General features: G+C 33.9%; 1 protein-coding gene across 3 annotated transcripts in view; it reads right to left on the bottom strand.

Moving 5' to 3' along the window:
• Positions 1–21,883, bottom strand: part of MIPOL1 (mirror-image polydactyly 1) — a 284,447-nt gene that overhangs the window by 144,079 nt on the left and 118,485 nt on the right. For all 3 annotated transcript variants that reach the window (XM_043921650.1, XM_043921652.1, XM_043921651.1), the window contains one exon: positions 4,947–5,054. In XM_043921650.1, coding sequence (XP_043777585.1) covers positions 4,947–5,054 — 108 coding nt within the window. The remainder of the gene's footprint in view (positions 1–4,946; positions 5,055–21,883) is intronic.

Here is a 21,883-nt window from a genome sequence, read left to right as displayed (position 1 = left end):
GAATTCCACAGACAGAGGAGCCTGGTGGGCTATCATCCATGGGGGTGCAAAAGGTCAGACATGACTAAGTGATTAACATACTTTTCTCTTGGCATTTGCGTGTTTGTGTGTGAGAGTGCTCGGTTGCACATGTCCGACTCCTTGCGACTCCATGGACAGTAGCCCGCCAGGCTCCTCTGTCCATGGAATTTTTCAGGCAAGAATATTGGAGCAGGTTGCCATTCCCTACTTCAGGCTCTTCCTGACCCAGGGATTGAACCCACATCTCTGTGTCTCCTGTGTTGCCAGGTGGATTCTTTACCACTGCACCACCTAGGAAGTCCCAACTTCATGGCTATAAAACTGAGATTCTTCCTTCTTCTCTCATCCCCACTGTAGAATTCCTCTTATGTCTCACTGGCAAAAAGAAAAGCTTACAAAGTGTTTAACTTTTCCAGCTTCTATAAAGCTGTACAGGCAAACAAAGGAGAATATAACTGAGAATAAATGTTAAGTTATACAGTCAGTAGTGTTTGGCTCAGGTCCTAACTTCCTCCCAGGTTGAAGAGAGGACTTAGGAAGTCAAATTCAGGATTTCGTTTCAAGTTTACTGAAGTAAAGCAGACACTAAGATATCCAAGTGGAAGGGCAGACAAAGCAGTCGTGAGGACATAAATGACATGATGTTGCAGGAACAGATGAAATTAGAAAAGACAAGCCTATAGTAAACAAAACACCAAATGCTGGCAAGAATATGGAGTAACAAAAACTGTCATTCATAACTAGCAAATCCAAAATGGTATAGCCATTTTGGAAAACAGTTTGGTATCTCCTCAAAAACTAAATATACTTTTACCATACGATTCAGCAATCACGGTTCTTCGTATTCACCGAAATGAGTTGAAAACTTACATCCACAGAAAAATGTGCGTGTGGATGCTTACAGCAGATTTATTCATAAATAAATGCCAAAATTTGGAAGCAACCATAAGGTGCTTCAATAGGTGGGTGAATAAATAAATTGTGGTATATTCAAATAATGGAAATTTATTCAATACTAAAAAGGAATGAAGTATAAAGCCATCAAAAGATATAGATAAACTTTAAATGATTATTATTAACTGAAAGAAACCAATGTGCACAGAACTACTACATGACATTCTAGAAAAGACAAAATTATGGACACAGTAAAATGATTAATGGCTGGTAGGTGCTGAGGTGAAGAAGGGATAAATAGGTGGAACATAGAGGATTTTTAGAGTGAAACTCTTCTGAAATACCAAAATGATATTAGTAAAGATTTGTTATTTACATTTCTCAAAATCAACAGAATGTACAACACTAAGTGAACGCTAATGTAAGCTACAGACTGTGGGTTACACTGATGTAGGCTCATGGATTGCAACAAATGTACCTTTCCTGTACTGGATGCTGAGGGCATCTGAAATGTATGGAACACTGAGTGTGAAGGAGTTCTAGTTTGTTTGATTTTGCTGTGCAGCTAAAACTTCTCTAAAATAAAAAGTCTGTTTTTTTTGTTGTTGTTGTTGTTTTTAAGAAACAAAAAGTAGGGGACTAATCATGCAATTTTCTGGAGTTATTTCTCCACTGATCTCCAGTAGCATATTGGGCACCTACTGACCTGGGGAGTTCCTCTTTCAGTATCCTATCATTTTGCCTTTTCATACTGTTCATGGGGTCACAAAGAGTCGGACACGACTGAGCAACTGAACTGAACTGAACTGAATCACATAACTTAGGGGAATATTTATACTTTAGGAACTGGTAGAAAAGAGGCACAAGCTAAAGAATAACAATGAAAGAAAAGAAAAATGATGAGGATATGGAAGCAAAGAACTATAGGAAAGTAATTCATGAGGGCAGGGGCCAGTAAGATGAAAATGTGTTCCAGTTAGGCTTACTGGGATACTAAGCAGGATATGAAATGATAAGTTTCATGGGTTTAACCATCAGAGGTTACTTATAATTTTAGAAAGAGTGCCTTTCAATGGAATTACAGTGGTGAAGTCCAATTGTAGGAGGTTAAAGATATGTGATAAGGGAAGTAAATGAAATCAAACAGGAAAGAGGAAATTCATATGACATTTCTTATTAAATCTAATGCCTGAATATTTATGGCTAATCTAAATTTACTTTAAAATCATTAGATGTTCAAAACTGTGTTCATCGAGAAATAAATTTCTTAATAGTGGATAAAATTTATTTTAAATGAAGAATAAGCTATCTTTTTAATTTATGTAAATTTCAGGGTATAGATTAGTATCAGTATAAATTTAGCCTTTCATCCTATATGTATCACTGTGTTCTATTTATTATTAGGGAAAATTTTAAATATTGTAAAAGTAGGGAAACGGTGTCATGCTACCAAATTTAGCTAGTATGTATTCCATGCTTGGACTTCCCTTGTAGCTTAGTTGGTAAACAATCTGCCTGCAATGCAGGAGACCAGGGTTTGATCCCTGGGTCAGGAAGATTCCCTGGAGAAGGAAATGGCAACCCACTCCAGTATTCTTGACTAGAAAATCCCATGGAGAGAGGAGTCTGGCAGGCTATAGTCCTTGGGGTTGCAAGTGTCAGACACGACTTAGTGACTAAACCACCACCATTCCATGCTACTTCAAAAATGATGCATTTAAGGATCAACAAAAGCCTTATTTTATGCTTTATCACAAGAACTAATTTACAAAGTATTTCCTGGTTATTAGGATAAACAAAGATATCATTCAAACGGCACTAGATTACTAAAAAGTATCCACATATAATATATCCATGTATAATAATCATGTTATTTCCCACAGTCGTCACTTTGGAAAGTTCTATGTAATGTAGAACCATTAACTTTGATTTTTTCCAACATATCTCTAGGACTGTTTCCTTTAAGAATTACAGCATAATACAATGTAATAAAGCACAAAAACTTCAGCTATCATCCTATTCAAATTTACATTACCTTTATCAGTGACATTAATAATAGTACCACTTATGTTAAAATACTAGAAATATTATTGGCAGACTGAAATCTACTAGAGACAGAGATTCTGTTTAAAAATTCTTCCTCAACTTCATTAGATACTAGCCAAATATTGCCAGTTAACATTTTTTAAAAATGACACTTGCAAATGTATTTTAAGAGATAAGCATATTGCTTAGAAAGGAGAAAGTTAGTTCACCAAACAGCTTGGTAATAAACTTATTATTATCCATATCTTATATGGCAATTTAAAGATACGAAGTATAATAATAAAAAAATTAAATAAAGAATAAAGACCCTGAAAGGTAAGAACAATTAAAAAAAAAGATTCAGAATAAAGCAGATATATTATAAATGACCTAATTTTTATAATAAACTTAAAGGTTTTCTATGAGGAATTATGGCACAAGATAACTAAAGAATGATTTTATGGGGGTTTATTTTTATTTCGTGTTGAATTTACAGGTTTCTTCTGGTCTACAATTTACCTTCTAATTTTAATAATCTCTTGGAACTATGCATCTTTTTCTCTCCACACATAGTAGCTATCATTTAATTCAATTTAACATAAATACACAAACAAAAATGCCAGAATAAAGATCATGCAATTATTACTAACTTAACAAACTAGAATTCTTATTTTAGGTCCTATTTTAAATACTGATAACCATATCAAACAGAGCACATAATACCTGTCCCTTAAGGCTGATAAACTAACACACATGATGGAGGCTGTCTCTAAAAGAACGTTACCTTTGATTTGCAAATATACATCTAAGTAATTATATACTTAATTTTACTCATACAATAGCAAATTCCTTGGGGTAACTGAAAAATAATCGTAGCAATCTACAAGTCTTTTCTTTCCCATTTACTGTTCTAGTCTATCTATAAATTCGAGAGAAAAAAGAAAAGTGCATTAAATAGTAATAGCAAAGCTATCACACAAACACTGCTGAGAATGAAGCTAAATATACTTTGTAGAAAAATCCGTCTTCAACCAAACCTCATACTTCATAAACAGATTAAAAGTATTTCCACATCAAATGTCACCATTTTCCTCAATGTTAGTAGATGATTCTGGTTTACTGACTTACCCTTCTAATGACATGGTGTTCTTTTGTAATCTGCAGCAAGAAACGAATTTAAGACAACAAAGTACAATACAATCTTCTTGACAGCACATCTTTCTTTAACTGTGCCATTAACAACCACGATGAACCTTTTGTTTCCTGTGGCTAAGCTGTGTTTTTATTTTTAACCCATTAATGAGAATGTAAGCACCTTGAGGGCAGGGGCCTCTGTTATGTCATAGGCATTATGGTAGGAACCAGGGCAAAGACAAAAAAGAGAATGAAAAGTATCTTAAGAAAAAAAGATAATTAAATTGAAACAATGTCCTTTTTCATAACTATAGGATCTATATTAAAATGAAACAGAACTTTTGTCATGATATGTACTCTACTTGTTTCAAGTTCTAATAGAATATATTTTCTTTCATTTTTTGCTGTAGGTAACATTTTAAGCATTCTTTCAATTCCCAAACATCTTCATGTACCTTTCAAGGAGTGTCAGTTCTGTGGGTCTAATATTATAAGTCATTTAGAAAATTACTGTAATAATTATTGATGCAAACAAAAAGCCCATTATTTTTTTTTTCTTTCACAGTGCCCACTTTTTCTTAACTACTAAAGGTAACAATGTACTTTGAAATCACAAACACAATGAGCATGAACCTAAAGTTATTATATACCACCACTTGAAATTCAGAAAATATGTTGTTTTCATGTACACATACACGAAATAAAATAATACCGTGACAGAAGGGTGCTGTATCTGTGTTTAAAGAAGGGGTTGTTGGCAAACACCACAGCTCACTTCTGCTGAAATGTACACAACTGATATATGCAGCGCAGAAAGCTGGCACCAAGGGCTTACAACCTTAATTTGCCTGCAAGAAGGAATGGAGATTTACCTTCAACGCACGTTCCTGATTGTTTTCAGCAGTCAGATGTCTCATGTTGTTTGCTGAAGTCTGCTTCCGCTCCTTCAGATGATGAAGCTCCTGCTCCAGCCGTTTGCACTGCCACAGGGGAAGAATCCCATTAAGTAAAGAAGTCACGGCATTTTTTTCACAAACCCACATGAATTGATGTAAATAATACCATCTTACTCTCTAAAAGACAAAGTATCTTTTGCAATAAGAATAGTAAGTTAAAAGCACTGTTGAAAAGGAACAAAATAACATTGCACATTCAATTGCAATTTTCAGTTTCGACTTTTATTAATCTAAATGCTACCATATAAATTAGAAAAATACCTATTTCTTATAAAATTAAGATTAAAGTACATTTAATATTATTTTCTTCATTAACCAAATGATTTTCACTGTGTATCTGCTGGCTGAATAAAAGTATACTTCTAAAAATGATAGTAGGTTCTAAATAAACTATGAGATAATACTCTGTGAGGAATTTTTATTAATTTTTAAAGTAAAAATTATCATAAAAATATATATGAGATTTTCATATTTTTAGAAATATCTAAAAAAACAGTTGAGTTGAGAAAAAACAACAGCCACAGAGCACTACATGACTTGGAAACAACTAAGGAAACAACTGTTTTTAATCCTATTTTGACTAAACCTTACTTGTAAGTAAAACAAGTGATAAAATAGATGTGAAATGACGTTGACCTACTGGCAATACATAAAAATGTAAGTAAAAAGGAAATGATAAACAAAAGCATAAATGAACTAACAGAAGCATCTACACTCAAAAAAATCATTAAAATGTTATGTCATTTGAAAATGATCTTAATATGAATATATCAAACATTTTCACAATGACTGTATAGGATATAAACTGACATGCTGCATATTAAAACCATATGATGATACAAGGGTGATTTGTAAAGAAATAAATTACTAAATCTATTGTTCAGTAAAATATTTTAAAAAAATCACTCCTTAGTTTATCTATTTTTAATGGAGGATATTTAATAATCAATAAGTAAGTGCACCTATTAGTTCGAGAGTTAGACAAAGTTACTTCTGCATTACCCAGCAAGTGTTAGGTGTCGTGATGAATTAAAAATCATTATTATGATACAAAATCAAGATGCAGTCATAATCCAAACGAGCATTTCTTACTAATATTTTCTGCCTCTTATCTCAATATTATTCAGCAATCTGTATCAGTATTTCCCAACTTTGAGTAACATACAAATTCTTTTAAAAGAAAAAGTCTTACCAAACTCTTGATATTCACTTACATTATTTACTGATATTTATTAAGCACTTATTCTGTGCTAGGTTTAATTATAAAAGGTGGGGGATACAGCATTTAACAAAATAGATAAAAATCCCTATGCACATGGAACTCATATTCCAGATGGGGAAAGAGACAATAAAATAAATGAAATACATAGTATGATAGAAGGTGAAAATGTTATGGAGAAAAATAAACAAGAAATAAAGGGAATACCAAAAGAGTAGGGAAGGAAGTATTTTATGACTTTAAATAGGAGAAATTTTAAATTGAGAAACAGATACTTGAATAAAGACACTAACAAGACAAAGAGGTTAAGTCTTCAGATCTTTGGAAGCAGTGGTTCAAGCAAAAGGAACAATTGAATGCAAAGGCTCTGAAGTAGAAGCTTGTCTAGCATACTTGAGATTAAACAAGGGGAAGAATACAGCAGGAATGAAATAAGCAAGGGACAGAATACTGGGAGATGAGATCAGAAGAGCCTTGAGATATTACAGACCATGGTTTTTACTCTTGAGTGGGTGGGAAAGTTGCTGGAGGGTTTAGAACAAAGAAGTACCACCATTTGCCTCATATTAATATAGGCTCACTCCTCCTGCAATGTAAAGAATAGGTTCTAAGGAAGGCAAGGACAGAAGCAGGAAGTCTAGCTGAGAGGTTACTGAGCAGTGAAGGAGAGAGATGATGTGTCTCTGACTAAGGTGGTAGGGAGCAGTTGAGGTAGTGGGCAGCAGTGGGACTGTGGATGTATTTTAGATGTAGCCAAAAAAAAAAAAGTGGCGGTTATTCTTCCACTCTTGCTCGTGACCTTAAAAGGAATGCTTCTATCATATAACCACTTAGATGAATTTTGTTACATATCATTTACATCCATTTGAATGTGTATATGTGTATGAAAATATATATGTTAATTTGGTTTCCAAGTATTTTATATCAATATATCAGATTGTGGGGTACATATTCCTAAATGAAACTGACCTGTATCTTTCCTTCTCTGGGCTATCCTTTCCAGTTTTGTTATCAATGTTGGATTACCCTCATAAAGTTTACTTATTTAATTTTTGGAAATAGCTTATTTAAAATTATCTATTCAAAAAAAAAAATTATCTATTCATACAAGAATTGGTGTAAATCCCCTATCAAACCCTCTGAGCTTTCCTTCTGGGTTCAAGTCCCTCTTTCCAGAGGCATAGCTTTTAAAAATCTTAGTGAGACATTCTGCCTGAAAATGTGATTATTTTGTTTTCATGACAGTCTTCACTGGATAGAGCTGTTATGACAAAAGTTCTATCTTCAGTACTCTGAAGATACTGTTCTGCCTCAGTCTGGCATCTATTGTTGCTAATGTGAGGTCAATATTAGTCTAATAATCATTCTTTTATAGGTTTGTCTTTACTCAATGGTTGCTTTAAAATCTGTAGTTTAACTTTAGAGTTCTTCAATTTTATATTTGAAGAGATGGATTTATTTTAATCTTTTAGATATTCTCTATACTTCTCAAACCTGAAAAACTCATAGCTGTTTTATCTTGAAATGTTACCCAGTTCCCATTTTGAAACTCTTATAGGTCGTATGTTGGATTTATTCATTTTCCTTTCATATCTTTTAATATCCATTTCTCTCTGTATGTGTGTGAATTCTGAGCATCTACCATTCATTAGTGAATTGAGACTCCTGATTCTATCTTCAATTCTGTCTATACCTTTGTCTGTTGACTTATACTTTAATTTCAATGACTAGTTTTCAGTCCTAAGTATTTCCTTGTATTCTTTTTCAATTCTGTCCATCTACTTTTCATAGTGCTCTTCTTTTATATGTATTACATAATGATGCCTCTGTTTAAACATGCAAGTTTCAAACTCTTTCATTTTTTCCTATTGTCTAAAATTCTAAATGGTCTCTTTTAATTGTGTTTCATAGTGGATTGTTTCCTTACATGGAGAATTCTTTTCTGTAGAAGTTTTGCCCACCTGTGTGTGGAAGAATTGTCCAGACCGGTTTTGCATTTGTTTCTTGCAAGGTGACCCAAAGTTTTTACTCAACTAGGGCATACTTTTACGTTAATGTCTTAGCGTGTGAATTCTTTTAATGATGGTTGTTACACTGAGTGTCCAATCCTTCGATTTGTCAGGATGCTTGAGCCTTTTGCTCAGTCATGACTAAAGATAAACCTCCTTGTCCTTTCCTAAACCAGTGAGTGGTTTGTTTTCCCTAGATTCTCTTATACTAAAAAGGGGGTCTTTCTATGATTCTGGAAATACATTCAAGGGTCTATTCCTATCACAAGTAGTCTAATCATCAACCCTTGTAAGGGCAATACAATTCAAATTTTTAGCCTTGGAGTTCTATACCTGATCTTAGATCCCTAGTTAATGGGTATGTTTGTAACTATTTAGGTTTCCTTTCTTTCTTTTTTGGTTTCCTCTAAATTTTTATTCTTCATAGATTTTCTCACCTTCTGAACAGATTGGGGAGGGGAGGAGAAGCATACTTGTAGGCCAAAGTTTTTATGAAAAACTATAACCAGAGAGGTAATATAGCTTAATAAAGCAATTTTTGTGCTGAGAACATTTATTCACATTTTGTACTTGAGCTCAGTATTCCCTGCCACGCAGTATAAGAGGGACAAAAGATAAGGCCCAGGGACCACTCAATGTGGCAAATGTCCCAAAGCGCTACACTTTCAGGTGTTTAATAATTTCCCCTAATTTAATGAATGAAAATAAACAAAACAAGTGCTAGGGAAGAAGAATGTCCCTAAACTAACATTCTATCTTCTATAATTTCTTCTATGGTTTTAGACAGTTTCATTTTGAACTGACACAAGCAATAATAAATAACACAATATCTTCTCTGTTCATATTGTGCCAAACATTAATGTTCTTGAAAGTTCTAATGTACAAATTAAGACCTAGGAGGATTTTTAAACATTTTTTATACTTAAAATTTTTTAATATTTAAATGGGACTTAATGAAATGCTATTTGTATATTGTCACAGTTTCACTGCAGCACTATTTATAATAGCCAGGACATGGAAATAACCTAAATGTCCATCAACAGAGGAATGCAAAAGAAAGTGGTATGTATATACAAAGGAATATTACTCAGCCATAAAAACTGAAATTGTGCCATTTGCAGAGACATGGATGGACCTAGAGATTATTATACAGAGGGAAGTCAGTCAGAAAGAGAAAAACAACTATTATATATTAACACATACATGTGGAATCTAGAAAAATGGTACAGATGAATCGATCTGTAAAACAGAAATAGACACAGAAGTAGAGAACAAACATGGACACCTGGGGGGGAGTGGGGGCCGCTGAACTGGGAGATTGGGGCTGACATACATACACTACTATATATAAAACAGATAACTAATGAGAACCGGTTGTAGAGCACAGGGAACTCTACTTAATGCTCTGTGCTGACCTAACTAGGAAGGAAATCCAAAAAAGAGGGGATATAAGTATACATACAGCTGATTTACTTCGCTGTAAAGCAGAAACTAACACAATACTGTAAAACAACTGTACTCCAAAAAAAATTTTTTTAACTCTTAAGAGTCAATTCAATCATTTGCAAGATGTGATTCTTATTTTAGATACAGATTTAAAACAAAGAGGAAAAGGATATTTATGAGACTGTTGGAATTTGAAAACTAATTGAATGCTTCACAACAGTAAAGAACTGTTAATATTTTTGGTATGATAATTGTGCTGTAACTATGTTTTGCACCAAAGTCCACATCTTTAAGGGCTTCCCAGGTGGGGCACTGATAAAGAAACCGCCTGCCAAGGCACAAGATGCAGGTTCAATCGCTAGGTCAGGAAGATCCCCTGGAGTAGGAAATGGCAACCCACTCTAGTATTCTTGGCACGGAAATTCCACGGACAGTGGAGTCCGGTGGACTACAGCCCACTGGCTCGCAGAGTTGGACATGCCTGAGTGACTGAGCATGCACTCACGTGCTTGGGTGTATACGTGCCACATCTTTAAGAGATGCACAATAAAAGTTATAGATGAAAAGGACATTATGTCTGGGATTCCCTGCAAGATAAAACGAAGAGGAGTAAATGAGTGGGGGATATAGATAAAAAAAGATGGACAGCTATTGTAATATGGTGAAACGATCTCAGAGGCTCATGATTCTATGTGCTATAGTATCACTAATAAAAAGAAAAGAATTAAACTTGCCCCCGCAAACAAAACTAATTCTACAACATGAGTGAACTAAACACATAAAATATATAAAAAAATCAATAAAAAAATTTTATTAAAGGATTTGACCCATATTTACTATAAGATATTATATTCACCAGTAATTTCCTTTTACTCATTACCCTGAATTGTGAAGAACTGTATCAAACAGAAAATATATTGCTATGATTCCGTCTCACCTTATGTTTATTTCCTGAAAGAGTTTTGTTTTTTTTAAAGAATTCTCTAATACTATCTAGGTTTTTAACAGCTGCTGTTTCTCTTCCTGTACAATCTGCTCTCACTCACAAATCATGTTGATTGCATTACAATCAAACATTTTCCCACTTGGATGTTATACAACTCTTTCCCTTGCAGACAAAAAAATAATACCAGACTCTTCCAGTCAAAACAGAAACTACACTTTGGTGTCAATGTGAATTATGAACTTTGAGCTGTAGATGTTTGGAAGCACTTAGGATTATATAAATAACTTTTTATTCCTTTTCATTTAGGAGAATTTTAAAACAACACTTCATTTTAGATTTAAAAATAATAACTAGAATGCTTTTCTCACATTAAAATAACTTGGAATAGAGTTATCCAATTCAAAAAGGTAACTTGTTTCTTTTTCAAAGCCCTGGCAATATATCAGCCGTTTGGTTAAATGAATAATTTATACAATACTCAGAGTTTTAAAAAAAAACAAAGATTAAAAAAAGAAAAACAATAATTATGTGAGTCTCTGAAAACACTTATGTTACAGCTGATACACACCTGTGTGCGTGCACATGCACATACACATACAGACAAATCATACTCAGTAAACACTCATCAAGCAATATACCAGCAATTACCAGGCAACATGCCAGACAATGACATGTTTGTACATATTTATACATATATATCTTAATTATATTTACATATAACATTTCAAAAACATCATGTGAAAGTAAATAAGGATTTAATAGCAAATACAGTAGTTTATACTCATTTTAAACAACTAAATTGTTCAAAGAAGATTAAAATCACAATGTAAAAAGATTATTAGTAAACATAATAATTACTTAAAAAGATGTCAACATGTATATAGGTATTTAGTAAGCTATGCTATCAAAATATCATTTTTGTAATACTGTTTAAGATTATTTTGTTAGCTGTATTCATAAAATGTATTCATTTGAAAAATCATGATTTGCATCTCTATTTCCAGATAAAAGTTAACACATGTTATTAATGATAGTCAACCAACCCTCAGTGAGAAATCAGTATGTGCCAGGCTCTAACAACTTTACATGTATTAAACCAGTCAATCTTCATGTGGACCCTATAGATTATATATTTTACCATTTGGCAGAGAAGGAAACTGTTTCTATAAAGAATACCTCCTTTAAACTCATACAACTAATGAGGAGGATTCAATTGCAGGCAGAATAACTGTTTATCAACAAAATTTACATGTACACACATAGGAAAATAGCAAAAGCAATGTAATAGCTAGAATTACAGAAAAAGTTAACGATGATGATGTTTTAGAATTTGAACTTTGAGCAATTAGAGATACAGATAATTTTTAAAGTAGTACATAAATCTGATATAAGGAAATATGTAACATAGATCAGAACGGAAGGTGAACTAGCTACCATTCAGGATTACTACATTTAACTCAGTTCATTGTACTTAAGTGAAATTGATAAAAACCTAGGCAATTATTTCTCACCTTTTAACAGCATATTCTAAGACTAACATTATATCTAAAATCATAATGTTCTCTTTAGGAATATAAAACAGAAAAATTGCTATTCTTTTACTAACACTGGAAGTGTTTTAAATGAAGGCCTTATAAAAGCTATACACACATATATATGGATACATATATATATACACATACATACACATATTTTTATACCTATGTTATATAACAAATATATTTATGTATGAATATACAAAAAGATCTGAAAACATTAGGCCTTCACATAAAAGTATCTATTTCTACTTTGTACAAACTGCAAACTCCAAGGAGGTAGAGCCCAAAGTGTCTGTTTATTGATACAGAGCAGGGTACCTAAAAAATAGGTGATAGTAAATATGTATTTCCTATTTTACTGTATTCCCTGCTTATAAATGGCATTTAACCAACAATCCTTACTAAACCTGAAAGTCATCTTAAGCTTCCTCCTATCTTTATCCTAAAGTTGGAGGAAGTCCTATTCCTTCAACATGCTTTATTTTTTATCCCTGATGTCATGCCTTTCATTCAGCCTCTGACTTTTTCATTAACTGTGAGAGCAAGTGTCATGTCTTCAGTCTCAAATCCTTTCAAATTATCCTCTAATCTGGTAGTTCTCAAAGCAGACTGCAAATCAATATCATCAGGAGAGTTTTAAAAAAGAATGTGTTAGTACCACACTGCTTTGATGACTATATGTTTGCAGTATAGTCTGAAGTCTCAAGAACAGAAATATAAATCAGTGGAACAGGATAGAAAGCCCAGAAATAAACCCACAAACCTACAGTCAATTAATCCATGACAAAGGAGGCAAGACCACACAATAGAAGAGCCTCTTCAATAAATGATGCTGGGAAAACTGGATAGCCACACGAAAAAAATGAAGTTACAACACTCTTTAACACCATACACAAAAATAAACTCAAAATGGATTAATGACCTAAATGTGACTACATACTATAAAACTCTTAGAGGAAAACAGGGAGAATGTTCTCTGACATAAATTGCAGCAGTATCTTTTTCAATCCATCTCCTAGAGTAATAAAAATAAAAATAAACAAATGGGACTTAATTAAATTCAAAAGCTTTTGGAAAGCAAAGGAAACCATAAATAAAACGAAAGGACAATCCAAAGAATGGGAGAAAATATTTGCAAACGACGAGGTCAACAATGAGTTAGTCACTAAAATTTACAAATAGCACATGTGGCTCAATACCATAAAAACACACAACCCAATAAAAAAATGGGCAGAAGATATAAATAGACATTTCTCCAAAGAAGTCATATAGATGGCTAAGAGGCACATCAAAAGATGCTCAACACTGCTAATTATTCAAGAAATGCAAATCAAAACTACAGTGAGATCTCACCTCACACCAGTCAGAACGGCCACTATAGAAATATCTGCAAACAATAAATAGCAGTGAGGGTGTGGAAAAAAGGGAACCCTTCTACACTACTGGTGGGAATATAAATTGGTAGAGCCACTATGAGTAACAGTATGGATGGTCCTTAAGAAACTAAAAATAGAGCTACCATATGATCCAAAAATCCCACTCCTGGGAATATAACTGGAGAAAACCATGGTTTGAAAGCATACATGCAACCTACATGGAGGCAACCTATATGACCATCAACAGATGAATGGATAAAGAAGATGTGGTACACAAATACAATAGAATATTACTCAGACATTAAAAAGAAAGAAATAATGCCATTTGTAGCAACATGGATAAACCTGGAGACTATCATCCTAATGAAGTAAGTCAGAGAAAGACAAATATCAAATGATACTACTTAGCTGTGGCATGTAAAAAAGTAAGATACATATGAATTTATTTACAAAACAGAAAAAGACTCACAGACTTATAGAACAAACTTATAGTTACCAATGGGGAAGGCTGCAGGGAAGGGTAGATTAGGAGTTCAGGATTAACATGTACACACTGGTATGTTTAAAATAGATAACCCAAAAGAACCTACTCTATGGCACAGGAGACTCTGCTTCAATACTCTGCAATAACCTAAATAGGAGAAGAACTTGAAAAAGAATAGACACATGTGTTTATACACACCTAACTGAATCGTTTTGCTGTACACTTGAAACACAACATGGTTAATTAACTATACTCCAAAAAAAAAAAAAAAGAATGGATATGTGTGCATGCACGTGTTTTCAAGCTGCACCTCAGAGCTAACAAATACTCCAGAAAGGTCTTTCTAAAATACAACTCTAATCACACTAACTCCTACTTGCCCTATCTTGATATTGTATATTGGTTTTCCCATTGCTTAAAGAATTAAAATTCTCACATCTCATTCCTCCTCAATTGTACACCTGCTCTAGTTCAGACATGATAAATTATCCACAGTCCCCAATATATGAATATTACTTTCAACTTTTATGCCTTTGCACAAGTTTTTGTACATATATGATTTATCCACACAACACCACACCCTGTCTTAACACTGGGAAGCCTTCCCGAGGAAGACCATTCCCTCCTTCCTTCTCTGAATTCACTGCCTTTCTCTATATTCTCATCTACAACCATCTGCTTGTCATTCTCCCTCACATCCACCTACAATCCCAGGGACAAATCCAGCACCTGCTTCATTGAAGCTATATAATACATGCTTAAAAATAAATAATGTGAATTTTTTTAAGAAATCTTATTTTTCTATATTAATTTTGATCTAAAATTAAAAGTATGCACCAGTAATCAATATTTAGGCTATTGTATACATATAAGCATGAATGCAGCATAATATAAAAACTGAAAAAAATATATACTTAAAATAATTTTAAATACAGGAATATGCAAAATCTTTGGATGATGTTATATAATATTTACATCACACCAGAAAGGTCTTGGTGCTCCCAATCTGTCGTTCTCTTCTCCAGGGGATCTTCCCAACCCAGGGACTGAACCCAGGTCTCCTGCATCGCAGGTGAATTCTTTACTATCTGAGCCACAAGGGAAGCCCATTCATAGCCATAGGCTACCATTGTTCTGATTTGTAGTATCATGAGGAGGTTGACAAGATGATGGAGAAGTAGGTGGACGTGGAGTACAACTCTCTCCATGGTGCATCAAGAATATATATACAAATGCAGCAGTTCTTACAGAACACCAGTTAAATCCTGGCAGAAGTCCTTGACCACCAGAAAAGAACATTTGGAATTTTCTATAATACCATGAGTAATTTTACTTGTCTTTTAATTTTGTTAAAAAAACAATAAAATCTTTAGTTGCAATCCTTTGACTTCTTTCAATCAACATATGTATTTGAGATTCATCTAAGCTTTTGTGTGCATGAGTATTTCATTCTTTTCACGTAAAATATTAATAATATTCCATTGTATGAATATAACATATTTGTCCATATTCTTACTAAGGAAATGACAGTTGTCTTTAGTATTTGAATATTACAAATGAGTTCCTATAAATGTTTCTCTAAAATTCCTACAGCATTATATATATATATTTTTTTTCATTTTCCTTGAATAAATACATAGAAATGGAAATGCTAGGTCACAAAGTATATCTTGTTCAAGTGTCTAAGAAACTGTCAAGTAGTTTTCAAAACTGGTTGTTCCATTTTACATTCCCATTAGCAATGAGTCCTTGTTTCACTTGCTATACATTCTCACCAAAATTTACTGTTGTTGGTCTTTTTAATTTCAGATGCCATTGTGTATGTGACGTGGTATCACATTTAACTTTGTGTTTCCCTGTTCACAAATTATAATAATCTTTTCGTGTGTTCACTGAACATTTGTGAAGCTTCTCTTCCACTCTTTGGCCAATTTTTTTTCTTGGGTTCTTTTTATTCACAAATTGTGGGAATTATTTAAATATACTTCATGCAAGTCCTGTGTCAGACACATGAATTGCAAATATTTTCTCTTAGGCTATGGCTTACTTTTCGTTGTTTGTTTACTTGGCTTAGGCAGGTGAACTCTTAGTTGCAGCACGTGGGATCTAGTTCCCTGACCAGGGACCGAACCAGGTCCCTGCACTGGGAGCACAGGAACCTCAGCCACTGGACCACCAGGGAAGTCCTACCTCCTCCTACCTTTAAGTCCTACATCTTAAAGTTGGCTTTTGACAAGCATTAGCTTTTAATTTTGTCAAAGTTAAATTTATCACTTTTTGTTGTTGTTGCTATTGTTGGAGCTCTTTCTGTCCTTTCTGACAGTTTGCCTCCCTTGAGGTAATAAAGATATTTACCGCTGGTATCTTACAGCATCTTTAAGGTTTAAGTTCTCCTAAGTTTATAATCCACCTTGACTTTATTTTTGAGTATGGTGTGAGGAGAGAGTTAAGGTTCCTTTTAATTTCATACTGATACTGAGCTGTCGTTCCACCATTATTTGCTGTAAATATATCCTTCCACAGTGGACTGACCTGATGCCTTGGTCAAATGTCAAATGTGTCACAAGCAAAAGAATAAAGTCAGACAACTTTCTTAGTACATACAGAAAAATTAACTTAAATTTGATCACAGATCTAAATGTAAGAAATAAAAGTATAAAAAATCTTAGGGAAGAACAGGAGTAAATTTAGTGACATTGGGTTTGGCATAACCTTCTAAGCCTTCAAACAACAAAAGAAAAAAAAATAAATGGGACTTCACTACACTGAACAACTTGTGTGCTGCACATGTTTGCTCATATAATTAAGAGGTGAAAAGACAACCCACAGAAAGCGAAAAATATTTTATAAATGATGTATCTGATTAAAAAGAAAAATCTTATATCTACAATACAAAAAGAATTCTTACTACTCAATAACAAAAGGAAGAATAAAAACATAACTAAACAATGGGCACAGGACCAAAATAGATATTTCTCTAAAAAACATGTATCAATGGCCAATAAGCACATGAAAAGATAGTCAATATCAGTAGCCATTAGGGAAATGTAAATCAAAATGACAATGAGCAGAATGACACCTGCAAGATGGTGGACAAATAAGCTCCTCAATGGAAACAAAAAGTCAACAACATATGGACTAAAGTTTTGTGGAAATTCTAGAAAACAATTAAGGATCTATAGCAACCCAATGAACCCCCAACCAATTTGACACTCTCAATTGGTAGGAAAATTCATGGCATATTTAGTTGACCTTTCTGGACTGTCTCCATGACTCATTACAATGATGTCAGTTGGGAAGAGACAGCCCAATTTTCAGTTACAGTTGCCATATTACACAGAAATTCCACTTCCAGGTATATACTCAAGAAAGTGAAAAAAATACATTCACACAAAAAGTTGTAAATGAACAGTCAAAGAAGAATTATTTGCAATAACCAAAAAGTAGAAATAAATTATCAACTGACAAACAAAATGTGGTATATATCCATATTATTATTTGGCAATTTAAAAAGGATTGATTTAGCTATAAAAGTACTGATACATGCTACCACATGGGTGAACTGTAAATGCACTATATAAAGTCAAAGAAACTAGTCACTAAAGATCACATTTTGTGTGATTCCACTACATAAACGTCCAGAACAGGTAAATCTACGGAGATAGACAGTACCTTAGAGGTTGCCTAGGGCTAGTGGAGGGGTGCTTTGCGGGACTGAATGGGAATGACTAATAATGGGTATAAAGTTTCTTCTGGGCTGATGAAAATGTTCCAAAATTTTGCGAATGCACAACTCTATGAAAACAATAAAAATGCTGAATTATAACTTTAAATATATTTATGGCTTCCCTGGTGGCTCAGATGGTAAAGAATCTGCCTCCAGTGCAGGAGACCCAGGTTCAATTGTTGGGTTGGGAAGATCCTCTGGAGAAGGAAATGGCAACCCACTTCAGTATTCCTGCCTAGAAAATTTCATGGACACAGGAGCCTGGCAGGCTACAGTCCACAGGGTTGCAAAGAGTCAGACACGACTGAGTGACTGATACTACTACTACTATGGCATGTAAATCTCAATAAATCTATTAAAAATGTAAAAAAAAATTAAGGAACTATACACAAGGTCTGGGGCTTCCCTGGTAAAGAATCTGCCTGCAATGCAGGAAGACCCAGGTTCTATCTCTGGGCCGGGAAGATCCCCTGGAAAAGGAAATGGCTACCAACTCCAGTATTCTTGCCTGGAAAATTCCATGGACAGAGGAGCCTGGTGGGTTATATAGACCACAGGGTTTCAAAGAGTTGGACATGACTGAGCAACTAACACTTCACACAATAGATATCTGTTTCTGGGCTTGCTACACTCTTCTACTGATTTGTGCATGTGCAAAGCATGGTCTTGATTATTGTAGTTTTAGAGCAAGTCTTGAAATCAGATAGCATGAGTGCTCAAATTTCATTCTTTTACACTATTCAGCAATCATAATTGGTTCTAACTGCAAGACAATCTAGACAAAATCATTAACACTGTAGAAGGCTTGACTTTTACTTTTCATTCACTTTGACCTAATACACATTCTTCTCAATGGAAAGAGAAAACTATATGCCTGACCTTAAAATGTATCACAATAAATCTGAAAAGACTGAAATCATAGAGCATATTTCTGCTCACAAGGGAATTAAATGAGAAATTAACAAGAATAAGACATCTAGAATATCCCTAAATAGCTGGAAATTAAACATTGTTAGAATGCTCGATACTGTTCCACAGATCACTGAGGTTATATTCTTTTATTTTCATTTATTTCTCTTTTCTTCAGGTTAGATAAATTCTGATCTGTCTTCAAACTCACAAATCTTTTACTGTCCAGTCTCTAAACTACTATTAAGTATGTCCACCAAAGTTTTCATATGAGATGTTACAATTTTAGTTTTACAATTAAGTTCTTTCTAGAGTTTTGTTTCCTTGCTGATATTGCCCAGCAGTTCACACACTGGGAACACTTTTACTTTAAGTCTTGGAAGAAACTTAGAATAACTTCTTCAAAGCACTGTTCTGAATTTGTAATGTATTAAATGTGTCAAGATTTGCTTCTGCTAACTACATGTTCTCTGGACTGTGGCTCACATTTATCTACTTCTAGTATTTTTAATTATGTGCTGGTCAATGTGGGTGGTTCACTGTAAGGTATCTATATTATGCTGTCTTTCTGTGAAGAGTGTGGATTTTTCCTCCAGGAAAGAGTGAAGTTATTGCTTAATTCCTTTGCACCTATCAAACTTATTTTTATAATTTACTTGAACAGGTCTATTCCAGTTCTGAACTTAATCTGAGGTCCTGAATCTTTACCTAGAGCTGTTCTGACTGATATATACACAGAAGGCACATGTGGCTATTCAGATTTAACTGTGCATTAATTAAAACTAAATAAAATTTAAAATAAATTATTCTGTTGCACTAGCCACATTTAAAGTGCTCAGGAACCAAATGTAGTTCATGGCGACCAAACTGAACAATGTAGAAATATTTCCATTATTTCACCTTTTCTGGATTCTAATAGAACACATCTAGAAATGATTACTAACATTGAGTTGTTAATAACATAAGAAACTAAAAAAGATTAAAAATGCAAGTAATACTTCCCTGAACAGAAAAGTAAGCCAAAACTAACATCATTTGTCCATTCAACCCATCCCTCTTTGATCTCTCTTCCCTACATCCTAATCCTCAGTGTATTCTAACTGGCTGTGTATAGATATGACATACACAGGAGTAAAAGACGAGAAGGGCAGGATGATAAATCAAAGGAAGTAATCTGAACAGGTTGCCCAAAAAAAGAAGAGAGGAAAACAAAAGCCACAGAACTCCTTGATTTCAGTAGTATCTGTTGTACCCTGGGAAGAGGCAACACTTCCACTATGCCACAGCTTCTAAGGATCTCAATCTGTCGGTCCAGCCTTCAGGTCTAACAAGAAGAAAATGACAGTTTAACACTGAGGCTATTATATTTCACATCTAATGTATGAATTGTTTATTATGTCAATGCTTATAATTATACTTACTACACTGACGTTGAATTATAAATATGTTTATATAAAATTTAAGAAAACTTGGTTTGCAATTTCCAGATTTTAGGATGATCACCTAAAATATTAAATAGATTTGAAATTATAATTCTAGCAGTTAAATTAAAAAGTACAATTCAAACTTAATAACACTTTCTCTTCAATTTCATTAATAAAAACTATAGAATTGCTTTGAGTTTTTGTTTTGCTATGAATTATATCAGGAAAGTATTGCATTTCAATAGTTTAATATGAACAATCAGAACTAACTAAAAGTATAACAATATGTTACAACTCAAATAATTAAAATAAACTATAAAATTACTACATAAAACAGATCTGATCTAGCTTATTCAATTTCTACATTCTCTTCAGTGCTGCAAAACCATTTATTTCTAAGATGATGACTTGACTTCTCTGGTTAATTCGACTACTAGGCTGTGGTACTCTGATCCTTTCGGTACAGTCACAACCTTGTAATGCTGAACCTTGTACTTAGCTAATGGTCAGGAAAACAAAATTCAGTAAATAATACCATTGTAATGAATTGGTGCTTAAGTAAACTTCAGTGGATTTTCTCAAAATCCATAAACAAACAACAGTATAACCTAAATGTTAAGTTGACAGTTATTGCACAAGAGGATAGAGATGCTTCTTTTACTATTGTAAGACACAAAGCAGAGTTCAGGAAATAGTATTAGTACCGACTGGATGACAGCCATATTTAATAGTTTATTAAGCTCTTTTTCAGTTATCTTATTCCTGGAATCACAGATGCCTCCTCCTCTTGGTTTGCAAACTTTGTTTGTTTGCTATTATAAATGTTGTAATCTCAACACAGCTGTCAATTACTTAAGTACTCGTTCGTAATTTTCTTGTTGTAAAATGTGTGTTGCCCAAACACTATGATATCCTAATAGCAGCCACTTCAACTTCTAAGGTTACAAGAGAAAAACTAAAAAAATGTGTGATAAATCAAAGTATCAACAAGTTGAAAATTTAAAGAGTCATTCTCTTGGAGAGATAAGACTCTATTTTTGACCATGTAACTATAACTAGCATTCTCCAAAGGAAAGCAGTAAATTACCTGTGGTCTGATTTAGTGACAGCTATTTAGCAAACACTTTGTAAATTTAGGCACTTCCTAGTTTTTCAATGGAGTCAATCATTTCACCTATTTTCATTTATTTATTTGGCTGCAGCACACGGCTTGTCAGATCTTAGTTCCCTGGCCAGGGATCAAACCCATGCCCCATGCGTAGAAGCACAACGTCTTAAACACTGGACCAGGGAATTCTCTATTTCACCTATTTTTAAAAATATATTTGTACATTTTGGAAACTGTTTCCATTTTATACATATTCAGAACTTTCCTGGTGGCACAGTGGATAAGAATCCACCTGCCAATGCAGTAAACATGGGTTCGACCCCTGGCCCGGGAAGATTTCACATGCCGTGGGGCAACTAAGTCCATAGACCACAACCTCTGAGTCTGCACTCTAGGGCCCATGAGCTGACTACTGAAGCCTGTACACCCTAGAGCCCATTCTTCACAAGAGAAGACACTGCAATGAGAAGCCCACGCACCACACTGAAGAGCAGTCCCTGCTCACCACAACTAGAGAAAGCCCATGCAAAGCAAGGAAAACCCAGTGCAGCCAAAAATTATTAACTAATTAAAAATAATATATATATGCAAACCCATGAACATCATCCAAACCATGTGACTGGAATCAAGAGCAATCTCAGTAGAAAAGTAAGTCAACACTGTATTT

The sequence above is a fragment of the Cervus elaphus genome, chromosome 13 (assembly GCF_910594005.1).
Source record: "Cervus elaphus chromosome 13, mCerEla1.1, whole genome shotgun sequence".
In the NCBI taxonomy this organism is placed as follows: domain Eukaryota; kingdom Metazoa; phylum Chordata; class Mammalia; order Artiodactyla; family Cervidae; genus Cervus; species Cervus elaphus.
The sequence above is the reverse complement of the archived record's forward strand: the minus strand, read 5'-3'. Positions and strand labels throughout refer to the sequence as shown.